General features: G+C 44.9%; 1 protein-coding gene across 1 annotated transcript in view; it reads right to left on the reverse strand.

The window, feature by feature from the left end:
- Positions 1-3,787: 3,787 nt before the first annotated feature.
- LOC141103008 (peroxisomal acyl-coenzyme A oxidase 2-like) overlaps positions 3,788-14,724 on the reverse strand; it is a 121,200-nt gene continuing 110,263 nt past the window's right edge. The window contains exons 13-14 of the mRNA XM_073592125.1: positions 7,657-7,789; positions 3,788-4,063 (exon numbers count right to left, since the gene is read on the reverse strand). Of these exons, the coding sequence (XP_073448226.1) occupies positions 4,001-4,063; positions 7,657-7,789 (196 nt within the window). The 3' untranslated portion in view covers positions 3,788-4,000. The remainder of the gene's footprint in view (positions 4,064-7,656; positions 7,790-14,724) is intronic.

Consider the following 14,724-nt stretch of genomic DNA (forward strand, 5'->3'; position numbering starts at 1 on the left):
AAAATTTTGCAAACGGGTCATTTTTCTGCTTCGCTGATGGGTACGGATGAGGTGGCACTGATGAGGCAATGTACATAGATCACCCAGAGGGGGATGGGTTTTTTTTTTCTCAACAAAAGTGCAGTTACTCTTTAAGGACCACATATTTCAGAGGTATAAACACACCTCAAATGTCCCTTTTTTTTCCAGGAGGTCCCAACACAGGTGCGTTGCTTTAGTGCATTGGGCTGTCCTTTCAAATGGTTGTAAACCCTTACATATACCCAGCAAAGTAACTGGCCTCATATGAAATACGAAGATGAAACAAATACTCCTACATCAGGTGTCCCTGTTTATTTGCAGCCATCTCTACAGCCCCTCAAAGTACAGAATTTTCACAGCATTTGTGAGCTGCCATAGACAAGGGGGCGGAGATTTGATGTCACGTATTGCGCAACAAAAAACAGGGAGCCGAGTGTAATCTGAGACCTGAGTGGAGGGAAAGTACGCCCCCCCTACACAGTCTCAGAGAAATATGCATGACTGAGGCCAGGGCCGTTTTTAAGGCAGGGCAAAAGGGGCAGCTGCCCTGGGCCCTGTCATTGTTGTGGGCCCAAAGCAGCTACCTCATACTTGCCAACTATCCTGGTTTAAATTCCCTTGTTCCTTGAGGTTTTAGTCCTGTGTCCCAATATCTCAGTGTGAAGTGCTGCTACTAATGCCGCCCAGCTCTGCCCTATTGTTGTGTACAGATGACTCACCTGCAGACCCTGTGTTTACATGTAAATTACCGGCATTCATATGTAAATAGCGACAGCATTCATATGTAAATAGTGGCGGCCGGCAGCATTGATATGTATATCATGCCCCCCCAAATCCACAGTAATTTCTAGCAACCAATGGGGTGAAGAGTTGGACTTGAGCCAGGGGGCATTTTTTAAAATTATTTTTAATTTTATTTTTTTAAATGGACCCCACCACAATGTGTGTGCTGCAACCCATGTGCATTGGGGTGTTTAAGGTGGGTTGTGGTGCCATTTAAAACTAAGAAAAGAAACAAAATCCCCTTCTGGTGGACTTTTAAGGCACAGAAATAGTTTGAGAAAAATAAATCTAGTTTGAAAAAGGTTTATTCTATTTCAAACTAGATTAATTTTTCTCAAACGATTTCTGTGCCTTAAAAGTCCACCACAAGGGGATTTTGTTTCTTTTCTATATTATTGGATGTGGCACCACTTGCAACCATTTAAAACTAATGGCACCCCAATGCACCAAACATTTTGCCATAACGCACAAAATAATGCGCCTTTTACTACACACATTACCACAATGTATAGGTGCGAGCCAGCTTCAATTTTCTCTGTAAAACATTATGAAAAAAGGTCTGTCCTTCAAGAATGGGAAAATCGAGTATTTTAAACATCTATGCATGTGGGTTGGTGCCTGCCTTCATAAATATAAAACAAAGATAAGTGCAACGCATAAAAGGAAAAAGAAAAAAAAAAAAAAAAAAAAGAGTCCAATCCAGATGGAAAAACAGCAATCACCGGACAGAAGGAATGACAGGATCCCTCGTGAGGAAAATAGGAGAGTCGTCCCAATGTTGTGTAACTAATCCTTCACCAATTAAGGTCAAATACGCTTACCAAAGTGGATAGACCCCCTATCACAGAAGGTCAGAAGCGCATTTATATCCCCTCAGGGATGTAATGAGACTCCCATAAGAGCGATCTTCAATCGCGATCCGTGGAGCTCTTGTCCAGCAGTGTAAACCAATGGAAAAGGGGAAGACCTCCAAACGGGGTATAAATGATGATAAAGATAGTCTTGTACGGTGCCTTTTTCAGCATCTCTGTGTCTGGCTATAGCAGCGGGTGTGGTCCCTGCAGCCAGAGGGGGGGTTCTTAATTGAACAGATGGTGTCCCTCTTCTGAGGGATCAGCTCCTTGTACCCCTACAGGGGTAATGGGTATGTGTGGATAGCCTCAGATTGTGTCCCTTGGTGGCTCTGCTCGCAGTCCGTCTGTAGTCTATAGGGCCTCTGCATCTCTTGGTGACCCCAATTTTATATATCAGGCCATACTTTCCCCTTTGGTACATTATTTTGATTAGATTGGTTTCTCTTTCCTGATCAATGGCATTCCCACATAGGTTTACTAGGTAATATCTGGGTTTGCGCAGGAGCTGGAGAATGCAGTACCTTGGGTGACCGCATGGGACCTGTATATTATCCCTCCCTATCTAGCAATGTATGATCCATCCCTGATAAGCTGACAAATTAATCTTTGGGAAAAGTGACTGGCGAGACCCCTCTGGATACCCTAACCATGTGGAGCAAACTGCAGAGGCCCCATAGACTACAGACGGACCGCGAGCAGAGCCACCAAGGGACACCATCCGAGGCTATCCATACATGCCCATTACCCCTGTAGGGGTACAAGGAGCTGATCCCTCAGAAGAGGAACACCATCTGTTCAATTAAGAACCCCCCTCTGGCTGCTGGGACCACACCCGCTGCTATAGCCGGACACAGAGCTGCTGAAAAAGGCACCGTACAAGACTATCTTTATCATCATTTATACCATGTTTGGAGGTCTTCCCCTTTTCCATTGGTTTACACTGCTGGACAAGAGCTCCACGGATTGGGATTGAAGATCGCTCTTATGGGAGTCTCATTACATCCCTGAGGGGATATATGCACTTCTGACCTTCTGTGATAGGGGGTCCATCCACTCTGGTAAGCGTATTTGACCTTAATTGGTGAAGGATTAGTTACACAACATTGGGACGACTCTCCTATTTTCCTCATGAGGAATCCTGTCATTCTTTCTGTCCGGTGATTGCCGTTTTGCCATCTGGATTGGACTCTTTTTTTTCTTTTTTTTTCTTTTTTATGCGCTGCACTTCTCTTTGTTTTATATTGGTATTTGCTGGGTGTAAGTGATTGCCTTTAGTGTCCAGCTTGCATTTTTATTTTATTTTCTCACATTGTGTTTGCGCTGATTGTTTTTTGGTTTTTAATTTTTGGTGCCTGCCTTCATATTACACACTTGACCTCTGGAAAGTTTTACCCCCTTCATGACCAGGGCATTTTTTGCGATTCAGCACTGTACTACTATTTTGGATTTTATGAAGCTATAGACGCTATATTGTAATGGTGGTGATTAGCGACTTATAGTGGAACTGTGATAGGGTGGCGGGCAATCTGGCACTAACAAACACTGACAGTCACTAGTGACACTAATACAGTGATGAGTGATAATACTGTACACTGACACTGTACCAATGACACTGGCTGGGAAGGGGTTAACATCTAGGGGTAATCAAGGGGATACCTGTGTGCCTAAGTGTAATGTGTGCTGCTTTTACTTATAATCTGGCTGTTTGTTCTCCCTGCACACAGATTTCTCAGTGTTTGTAAACACAGAACTCTGTGTGATTGGACACAGCCGGCAAATAAGTGTCAGCAAAAATCATTGGCTGAAATCTGCTGCCAAACTTGTGCTGTGTCCAATCACAGCACAGATCAGCAGGGGGGTGCGCGCATACTCATCCCAAACCCAGAAGCAAGCAACTGCCCGCCCCCCTCACAGTATATTTAGTGTGAGCCGTCAGCAGGAGGTAAAAAAAGGGAACACCCATCACTTTGCAGAGATATTTTACTCCGTTGCATTAGCGGGACAGGAAGTGAAGATCCCCCTAATTGGATACAAAAAGGGAAAAAAAAAAAGTTTCTAACCTTTCCCTACTTTATTCAAAATGAAAAAACAAATGATTTATTGCAGCAAAAAAGAAAATTATCTTTATTTCAAATGTAATTTATCAAGCCCTTACCAAGTCATAGTAGGTACTGCACATACATGCACATTAGATTTTTTTTTTTTTTTCTCAGCTATTTCTTTAGGTTCACTTTCAGGCACTTGTGGTTTCCAGGGACTGACCAATCGGTATGTAAAATAAGGCACAGTATATACTAGGTGAATGCCGGGTCTTTGGATCAGGGTCCTCCAGAAGTCGGTGTTCATAATTTGGATTGGTTGCTGTGTAAATATGGCTTCAGATATTTCTCAAACACTGGGCTCACCTGTGAAAAATCAAACAGTGAAATTCAAAATTTTAACCACATGAAGACCAGGCATTTTCTGGCACTTTTTACATACAGTATCTCACAAAAGTAAGTACACCCCTCACATTTTAAAAATATTTTATTCTATCTTTTAATGTGACAACACTGAAGAAATGACACTTTGTTACAATGTAAAGTAGTGAGTGTACAGCTTGTATAACAGTGTAAATTTGCTGTCCCCTCAAAATAACTCAACACACAGCCATTAATGTCTAAACTGCTGCCAACAAAAATGAGTACACCCCTAAGTGAAAATGTCCAAATTGGGCTCAAAGTGTCAATATTTTGTGTGGCCGCCATTATTTTCCAGCACTGCCTTAACCCTCTTGGGCATGGAGTTCACCGGAGCTTCACAGGTTGCCACTGGAGTCCTCTTCCACTCCCCCATGATGACATCACAGAGCTGGTGGATGTTAGAGACCTTGCGCTCCTCCACCTTCCGAAATCTTCCTGTTCACACTGCTCTTATAAGCCGAAGCCCCTGTGAAACAGGCCTAAAACACTGCCCGTCTTGTTTATTTATTTAGGCACTCATACTTAGTTGTTGGTTAATCAAATGATGACTATACACTGTACAATCCCCTTTGGATCTATCAATATGCAATTAAAGGGTCCCATCTGGCTTGATACTAATTGAAAAGATTTGGCACATTTATGTAAATTTGCCTTGGAGAGATTGTACACTCAGACTGTTTAAAGCTCATATGGAGATGGTTCACTTGCAGAAAAAAAATTAAAAGGCGACTACCACACACCCTTTTACACCCCCCCGTCCACAATGTACTTACCTCAGGGATGCAGAGCGGTCAGTGCCCACACAGCTGGTCCAGGAATTAAAAATTCCTTTACAGATCAGAGCGAACCACTGTGCAGGCGCTGACCAATCAGTCACTCTAGTCCCTCCCGGAAGCGCTGCACAGAGAAGAGCGGAGATTTCAAATCCCTGGACTCTGTTTAGCAATGACCGACTAGTAACAAGGGTACAGCTCCAGACTTCTCAATCCTGATGAAGCATACGTGGGCGTATGCGAAACGCGTTGATGTAGGCAGTGCAGCAGAGGCCTGTGCCATCGGCCTGGCGATGTTTAATCCACTGAACCAGCAGACCCATCAGGCCACACACTGAGGCTAGCAGGGGAGCATACACACTGCACGGCATGAACCACACAGTTAGCAGCCAGACTGGAACTCTCCTTCTTACGCCACAGCCATCAAGGCTTATTAAATTCACACCCTATCAGCATGTGAATGGAGCAATAGACAGATGAAATGTAGAGCCTCTGGGTAGCCTAGTTTCTTCATGTAATCCCTCGCAAAAAAGCAATTCATGTTATCTATACATTCTGAGTCTAAGCTTGATGCAAACTCCTGTTACCATAATGTGAACTTTGGTGCAAGTGGCTGGTGTGTTCAGGACAAAGTGGCAGGTTAAGCCAGGATTGAGAAGGCGGTCTGGAGCTGTACCCTTGTTACTAGTCAGTCATTGCTAAACTGGAGAATTTTTATTATTTTTTCCATGTATTTCATAACATACTCATATGCTTGGAGCTACTAGAGGAACTACCTCATTAGTAATGTTATACTGACTGGCTGTGGACTGACGTACACATACTAATTTTCATACTTGTATCCAAACGGCAGAATAATCTATGCTCACAATCTAAGGATGTTAGGAGACTGCTAATTTTTTTGTCTGTGTCCGCGATTCCACCATATCCGGCTTCCCGTGCTACATGTTCTCTTAAATTACACAGCCTGAAGATAGGCCATTTGCCAGGTGTGTTGCCCTATCCCAATCATGTCTTCCTAAAAAAGGTTATCGGGGCTACTTCCAAGGACATTAGGGAAATCCCAGGCAGGCTGTGGAGTCAGGGCTGTCCCCATTACACAACAGCCTCATTTTAGGCATGTCATTGTACGGGACCCTAGACCCCCTGCCTAGTCGTTTAGCCCGAGGAGTATCTGCAGTAGGCATGAATGTGAGTGTGTGGTGCCCTGTCTCTGTTGTGAGTGTGTGACAACGTTGTCCACTCTTTTTTTAAATAATTTTATATTGCTGGTGTTTGGAGGTGTTGGCCATTTTGTACTGTAGTTTTTGATATTTGTATGTTTTCAACAAAGTATTTTTTTCTAGATGAATTAACCACTTCCGGACCGCCCCAAGTATATGTACTGCGGCAGGGTGGATCGGCTGCGCAAAATCACATATATGATTTTGTGAACACGGGCCGCCGGAGAGCCGCTCCCGCTGTGATTGGACACAGCGCGAGCCAATCAGCGGGTCCGGTGGCTGCGATGGCCGCGGCAACCCAACGATCCTTCTGTGGCGAGGCCGCTCAGTGGTGTGCCAACAAGGCAAACTGCTGATCTGTCAGGGAGCAAAGGAGAGATCTTTGTGTTTCAGCTAAGCTTGATCTCTTTTCCTCCAGTGTAACAGTCCCCCACACTGTTAGAAAGCACCTCCCAGCCACACACTTAACCCTTTGATTGCCCCTAGTTCTAACCCCTTCCCTGACAGTATCATTTTATACAGTGATCAGTGCATTTTTTTAGCACTGATCACTGTATTGGTGTCACTGGTCCCCAAAAAGTGTCACTTAGTGTCCAATTTGTCCGCCGCAATGTCGCAATCCTGAAAAAAAGAAAATATATATAACTCGCTGATCACTGCCATTACTAGTAAAAACAATAAAAAAAATTAAATAAAAGTCCCTAAATATCTCCCATAGTTTTTGGATGCTATAACTTTCGCGCAAACCAATCAATATACGCTTATTGGGATTTTTTTTGTTACCAAAAATATGTAGCAATATACATATTGGCCTAAATTGCTGAAGAAATTCGATTTTTGTAATTTTTTTTTTTATTGAGAATGTTTTATAGCAGAAAGCAGTGCAGTGCCATATCGCAAAACAACGGCCTGGTCAGGAAATGGGTAAAACATTCCAGAGCTGAAGCGGTTAATGCTGTGGTTGGTTTTCCGCAACTCTTGTTTTGGGGTTATCAATCTGGTTCCCCCTAGTGCCGGTTTTTGTGGATAGCCTTTAAGTTGCAGAGGTACCCCGTCCAAAACAGACGAATCGGTCTTTAAATAACAAAGCAGATTCCCAGGATCTGGGTTAAGGCCCCATTTCTGTTTTTATGTTGTAATTGACCATTAAGTAAGTCCCAGCCTTGCACCGTAATTCTGCAATGACATAGCTAAGAAAGAGCATGGCTCAGCCTAAACTGTCACAATCCATCATAGGGACAAACACAGGTGCAGCAATTTTACCCGAGGGCAGGACTGCAGAACTTCTGCCCTTTTTTCTGTTACCATAAGGAGGGAGGTGTTGGGTAGTTCACAGAGATTTCTGTGAACAATGTAACTGCAATTTAGGACTAGCATTAGATTGCATAACTGCGAGTCTAAAGCACTGGAGGCCAGTTTTGCAGCCACAGCTTTAAAAAAAAAAAAAAAAAAAAAGAGAGTCTGCTGGGGATTGTTTTTTTCAGATTTCCATTACATCTTCATAAGTGACACATTTACTACTGACCTCCTTTATACCTACCTTTTTGTTGTCAGGATTTCTCTGAGCCCAGTCAAGTAGATTCTGATACACATTCCCATCATAGGTCCCAATAGCAGATATTAACTGTTGATCTGTGAAGTCGAAAGCGTCAACCAGCAAAACGGCATCTTTCCTGGAAAACAAACCCCACCATTGTAAAATCACACTACTGTACACAGTGCTGTATTTTGGCCTAGGGCGGCACTTTGTGGGGGGGCCGCGCCCCCCCCCCCCCCGCGCGAAAAAAGCCCCCCCTCTGCCTCCCGAGTCAGTCCATTCATTGCCGGTGTCTTGCTGAGAAAGTTCCCCCGGCGGATAAGGACCCCCCTGTACTGCGCAGGCGCAGCACTTGCGCAGTACGAATGACTAAGGAGCCACCGAAAATAGCCGAAGCTCAAAACCTTGAGTCAGCTGTACACAGCACCTGCTTCCCGAGTCCAGGTTCAAGCCCCACCACCCAAGTGGACATAGAGGTAGAATAAAAAAGTGCCGAGCGAAGCGAGGCCGTGCCTGAAGCGCGGCGAGCGTAGCGAGCCCGCGAGGGGCCCAGTTACAGGCACAGTGTACAGCTGATTTACAGCTATTGAGCTTCGGCTATTTCCGCCGGCTCCTAATGCGCAAGCGCTGCGCCTGCGCAGTACAGGGGGGGTCCTTATCCGCCGAGGGGAACTTTCTCGGCAGAACACCGGAAGTTGCTGGCTTCAGCAGCGTCTCTCACATGGAGTGCTCACAGTTCCCCCCTCCCCTTCCCCTCTGCACAGACAGGAGAGAGAGAACTTGTCAGCGTCTCCTCCTGTGTTGTCGCTTGGATTGTGGCTTCAGTGGACAGACTCAGCTTCAGTATGCATTTCCTGGAGGGTGAGAGTAAAATCCCCATCCTCTTCACTGTCTCTCCTTGAAAACCTCACTCAGGGCTTACTTGTGCTCCTTTGTTTCTCCTATCTCCCTGTTATCTGAAATACAGACTCTCTTATAATTAACCCTCTGTGTCCTTGCTGTGCTTCAATGGGCACATGTACACTGCTGCTTACATTTATGGTTAATTCTTTACAGCTCAATATCTGCAGGGTGGTGCTTCTGGAATCAATGGCATTTAACACCTTAGTGTCTGCTTGTATATGTGGTTAACCTTTCAATGCTACTTGTATCTCTAAGCCCTGGTTCACATTGATGCTACTTTGAAATCACACTATTTCACTTGAAGTAGTGCGATTTCAAAGTAGCAAGGTCAGTGTGATTTGAGGTGCTACTTGATAGACCTCTGTGTGGCTTCATGCACAGATGTCTATTGAAGTCGCACCTGAAATTGGCAAAAGTAGTACAGAAACTATTTTTCCAAATCGGTGCGATGCTGCAAAATCAGTGTCGCACCGATTGGAACAGTGCCATTGCCTCCAATAGCCTGCAACTTGTCATGCGATTTGATCTCTCAAATCGCATGACAAATCGCTCCAATGTGAACCTAGGTTTAGGCTCAGTTCACACTGGAACCGGCCTCGGATCACACAGGAATGTGCATCCCTGTTCTCCATTTCAGGGACCGAATCTTTGCCCGAATTCGGCATTGAAACAGAGCCAAAGATGCACAGTGTTTCTGTGCAGTGTACTCCACAGCCGCCCCCGGAGATTTGTGAACCAGCTCCATAGAGAGCTGGTCACATTCTCCTGCTATGCGAATTGGATGCGGATAAACCCACATCCAATTCACATAGGTGTGAACCCAGCCTAATGCTGCCTTCTGACATATGAAGAAAAGTGTCATTTCTGATCATAGATCAGTCTGAATTTTATTACCCATCCTGCTGACTACATTCAGCCCAGGTTCAAACTGATGCAGGTTAGAAACTGTGCAAGTTCAGCTGAACTCGCACAATTTCAAACCAGCAATGCAGTCCGACTTTGGGGGGCGATTTGACAGACATCTGTGTGGGTTCATGCACAGATGTCTATTCAAATCACCCCCTAAGTCGCCAAAAGTAGCACAGGAACTACTTTTGGGAATTGGTACGGTGCCACAAAGTCGGCGTCGCACCAATTCAGACAGTGCTATTGCTGGCAACAGCAGCCGATTTGGCATGCTATTTCAAATGTCAAATCGCATGCCAAATCAGCCCAATGTGAATGGGTGCTTAAATAGGAACTGCAATCTGCGGACATAATTTGGTATTAGAATGCAATTGGAGACCCTTATTGGGCACTGATGAGGCTGTGCTGATGGGCACTGGTAAGTGTGCATTGATGGGCACTGATGAGGCTGCATTGATGGGCACTGATGAGGCTGCATTGATGGGCACTGATGAGGCTGCATTGATGGGCACTGATGAGGCTGCATTGATGGGCACTGATGAGGCTGCTTTGATGGGCACTGATGAGGCTGCTTTGATGGGCACTGATGAGGCTGTGCTGATGGGCACTGATGAGGCTGTGCTGATGGGCACTGATGAGGCTGCTTTGATGGGCACTGACGAGGCTGCACTTGGTACCCACTTCTAACCACTTCAATACTGGACACTTTCTCCCCCCCTCCTTCTCAGACCAATTTTTAGCTTTCAGCGCTGTCACACTTTGAATGACAATTGCGCGGTCATGCTACACTGTACCCAAATTACATTTTTATCATTTTTTTCACACAAATAGAGCTTTTCTTTGGTGGTATTTAATATTTTTATTTTTCACGCTACAAATAAAAAAAGACTGAATTTTTTTTTTTTAAAAAAAGCATTTTTCTTAGTTTCTGTTATAAAATTTTGCACATAAGTAATTTCTTTTGATACATTTTGACCAAAAATGATGCTGCTACATTTCTTTGGTAAAAATAACCCAAATCAGTGTTTATTTGGTGATGGGGGACAGACGTGTATGGGGACAGGGGTGACAGTGGTGCTTGGTGTACTATTTGTGGGGTGATCTGTAACAGCTTTCTGTGTAAAATCATCCTCACACAGAGAGCTGTCACAGATCTGCAGATTCCCCCCCCCCCAACTGAGCTCGGCGGGGTTTACATTGTGACGGCTGTGATGCGTCTCTGTTTTCATTGTGACGGCTGTGATTGAACACAGCCGTCACGTGATCGGGAGGGTCGATCTCTGCTCAGCTGGATTCTGTGATCATAATGATCACAGGATCAAGTCACAGCGTGCCTTGTGGCCGTGCTGCGAGCACTCGCCCTGAGGGACGTTCCTGAACGTCCACTCAGGACAAGGAAATGACCACCCAGCCGTTTATGTGCAGTGGCCGGGTGGGAGGTGGTTAATGTACAGAGAGAAAGAGGTGGAGCTCTAAGAAGAAAAGGTGGGGCCTAAAGAGGAAAGCGTGTGGTTTAGAGATGACAGGGCGGGTCTTAAACAGGAAGGGGCATGGCATTGACAGAAAAGGGTGGGTCATATTTAAATTAGGGGGTGCACAAGTTTAGTCAGGCCTAGGGCAGCACAAAACCTAAATACACCACTGACTGTACATAATGGGAAGGGGGGCAGTGTCAACAAGAAGTACCTACTGACCACTTGTCCCCTCCTTCCCACTCAGCCAGCCCATTCACAAAGCACAGCGTGCTTCGCGCATGCGCAGTAGGTAAACTGGCAGTGAAGCCACAAGGCTTCACTGCCGGTTTACCTCAGTCAGCACCTGATAGCCAGCTAAGGACGCTGCCATATTCCTGGACAAGTGCCCTAATATAAGAATGTACAGCATTTTTTTTTTTGGGGGGGGGGGGGTGAGCCAGGATTTCCTAATCTTTGACCGATCATGCCCTCATGGCAAACATTGTACAGGTATTGTATAGGTCAGCTTCTATTTTATAAACTATTATTAATTAAAAAAAGATTTTTGTTTTGCTTTTTTCATACATTTTTTTTTACACCTTTACCATATAGTTATACGTTTCCCATTAAAAAAAGGAGTGCAAAATTGAAAATAAATGTTTTTAATTTATAAAATAACTTTGCACCATCGCTGACAGCTGAAATGTAAACAAAACGGTTGCAGTAGGTATCTCTAAGACCCCTTTCACACTTAGGCTCGGTTCACACAGGGGCGGCACGACTTGCAGGTCGCCTCACCGAGGCGACCTGCACACGACATCCACGGCGACTTGCAAAACGACTTCTGTATAGAAGTCTATGCAAGTCGCCTCAAGTCGCCCCAAAAGAAGTACAGGAACCTTTTTCTAAGTTGGAGCGACTTGCGTCGCTCCTATTAGAACGGTTCCATTGTACAGAACGGGAGGCGACTTGTCAGGCGACTAGGTTGCCTGACAAGTCGCCCCTGCGTGAACCGGCATTGAGGCAGTTTTCAGGAATTTTAGTGCTAGAAATAGAGCCTGAAAACTGCCTCCCATGCTGTCCGAGTGTGAAAGCCAGAGTGCATCTTTTGAGCGGTGTGGGGGTGCTGTATTTAGTGCTCCCAAAACACCCTGCCCATTGAAATGAATGGGCAGCACTTCCAAAGCATCTGAAAAGTGCTTCGGAAGCGCCACAACACGTGCGTTTTTAACCCCTTCTTTCGCTAGGGGCAAAAAGCACCGCTTAAACAGCAGTAAAGCACCGCTAAAATGGGCGGCGCTTTATCGCTAAAACACAGGCAGCCCCAGTGTGAAAGGAGTACTAATAAAACAAAAAAAAACAAAAAAAACAAAAAAAAAAAAAAACACCCCAATATAAAACTTAATGGTAATTTTTTTTAATTTCTTTACACCTCACATTATTTTTCATTACATTTCTTTAAATTTGATTGAAGCAAAGAGTATTCTGTCTTATTTTTTTTTTTTTTTTGCCATATTGTTTGATAACCTACTGTTCGGAGGTTGTAAATCTTCAAAATAAAAAGTTCCTCAGAATCGTGATCTTTAATCTAAGCAAAAATATTGCAATTCTCATTTTATCCAGAATCGTGCAGCTCTACGACATTGTAGTTTTTAATTTTGGGTGATGGGACTGTGTCTTTGATATACTGCGTATCTCCACGTAGAATAATTTTGACATACAATAATCCAATAAATACAGGTTTTTAGCCATACAGTACAAGCCTTGTTTGCCTTTTTCTTAACCCCTTTGTTACCCCACCGGGGGGCTTTACCCTCAGGTGTGTGGCAACGTGTTCTTTTTTTGTATATGCTTAATTTGTTTTTTTGGTAATACCTAACAGGTAATCAGGCATAAAAAAATTTGACGTTTTGCATTACCCTTGTTTTTGATTGTATATAGTATCTCCCAAAAGTGAGTACACCACTCACATTTTTGTAAATATATTATATCTTTTCACGTGACAACACTGAATAAATTACACTTTGGTACAATGTAAAGTAGTGAGTGTACTGCTTGTATAACAGTGTAAATTTGCTGTCCCTTCAAAACAACAACATACAGCCATTAAAGGGGTTGTAAAGGTAAAAAATTTTTCACCTTAATGCATTATATGCATTAAGATGAAAAAACTTTTGACAATACTGCCGCCCCCAGCCCCCCCGTTTTACTTACCTGACACCTCGAAACTCAGCCGCTCACTCACGACATCCATTTCGCCGCTCAGCCTGGTCGCTGATTGGCTACAGTGGATGGATTGAAAGCAGCGCAGCCATTGGCTCGCGCTGCTGTCAATCACATCCAATGACGCGGCGCACCGGGGGGCGGGGCCTAGTGATACAGTGAGCGGCTATAGCCGCCAGCTGTATCACGGGAGCGCGCCTGCAATAACTAACCACCATGCGAGGGAGCTCGCATTAAGGTGGTTAGTTCTTGCGGGGAGGAGCTGAAACAGCCGCAGAGGGACCCCAGAAGACCAGGTTCAGGGCCACTCTGTGCAGAACGAGCTGCACAGTGAAGGTAAGTATAACATGTTTGTTATTTAAAAAAAAAAAAAAATACCTTTACAACCCCTTTAATGTCTAAACCACTGGCCACAAAAGTGAGTACACCCCTAAGTGAAAATGTCCAAATTGGGCCCAAAGTGTCAATATTTTGCGTGGCCACCATTATTTTCCAGCACTGCCTTAACCCTCTTGGGCATGGAGTTCACCAGAGCTTCACAGGTTGCCACTGGAGTCCTCTTCCACTCCTCCAGGACATCACAGAGCTGATGGATGTTAGAGACCTTGCGCTCCTCCACCTTCCCTTTGAGGATGCCCCAGAGATGCTCAATAGGGTTTAGGTCTGGAGACATTCTTGGCCAGTCCATCACCTTTACCCTCAGCTTCTTTAGCAAGGCAGTGGCTATCTTGGAGGTGTGTTTGGGCCGCAGGGCAGTATTCCAACATGATAACGATCCCAGTCTCCAAAGGGAGGGAATTATGCTCTGCTTCAGTATGTCACAGTACGTATTGGCATTCATGGTTCCCTCAATGAACTGTAGCTCCCCAGTGTCGGCAGCACTTATGCAGCCCCAGGCCATGACACTCCCACCACCATGCTTGACTGTAGGCAAGACACACTTGTCTTTGTACTCCTCACCTGGTTGCCACCATCTGAACCAAATAAGTTCATCTTGGTCTCATCAGACCACAGGACATAGCCTTAATCTGCTTGTCTTCAGCAAACTGTTTGCGGGCTTTCTTGTGCATCATCTTTAGAAGAGGCTTCCTTCTAGGTATGACAATCATGCAGACCAATTTGATGTAGTGTGGGTCGTATGCTCTGAGCACTGACAGGCTGACCCCCCACCCCTTCAACAATGCTGGCAGCACTCATGCGTCTATTTCCCAAAGACAACCTCTGTAAATCAACTTCTTTGGTCGACCATGGCGAGGCCTGTTCTGAGTGGAACCTGTCCTGTTAAACCGCTGTATGGTCTGGCCGCCGTGCTGCAGCTCAGTTTCAGGGTCTTGGCAATCTTCTTGGAAAGCAACAATTCTTGCCTCCACTTGAAATGTTTGTTTTGCCACCCAGGCTACACCACCTTGCCTACTGTCATCATGCATCTGACCTCCTGTCTCTTGCACTCTGGAGCTGGTCACAGCCCACTTTCTAAATGCAGGAAGGTTCAAGGAGGTTCCAGACTACTTTTAGCAACTGCTACAAGGCAGTCCTGACCATTAAACACAGAGCCTCACTTTGTGGCACCCATAATGAGATGAGT

The sequence above is a fragment of the Aquarana catesbeiana genome, linkage group LG07 (assembly GCF_042186555.1).
Source record: "Aquarana catesbeiana isolate 2022-GZ linkage group LG07, ASM4218655v1, whole genome shotgun sequence".
NCBI lineage: Eukaryota > Metazoa > Chordata > Amphibia > Anura > Ranidae > Aquarana > Aquarana catesbeiana.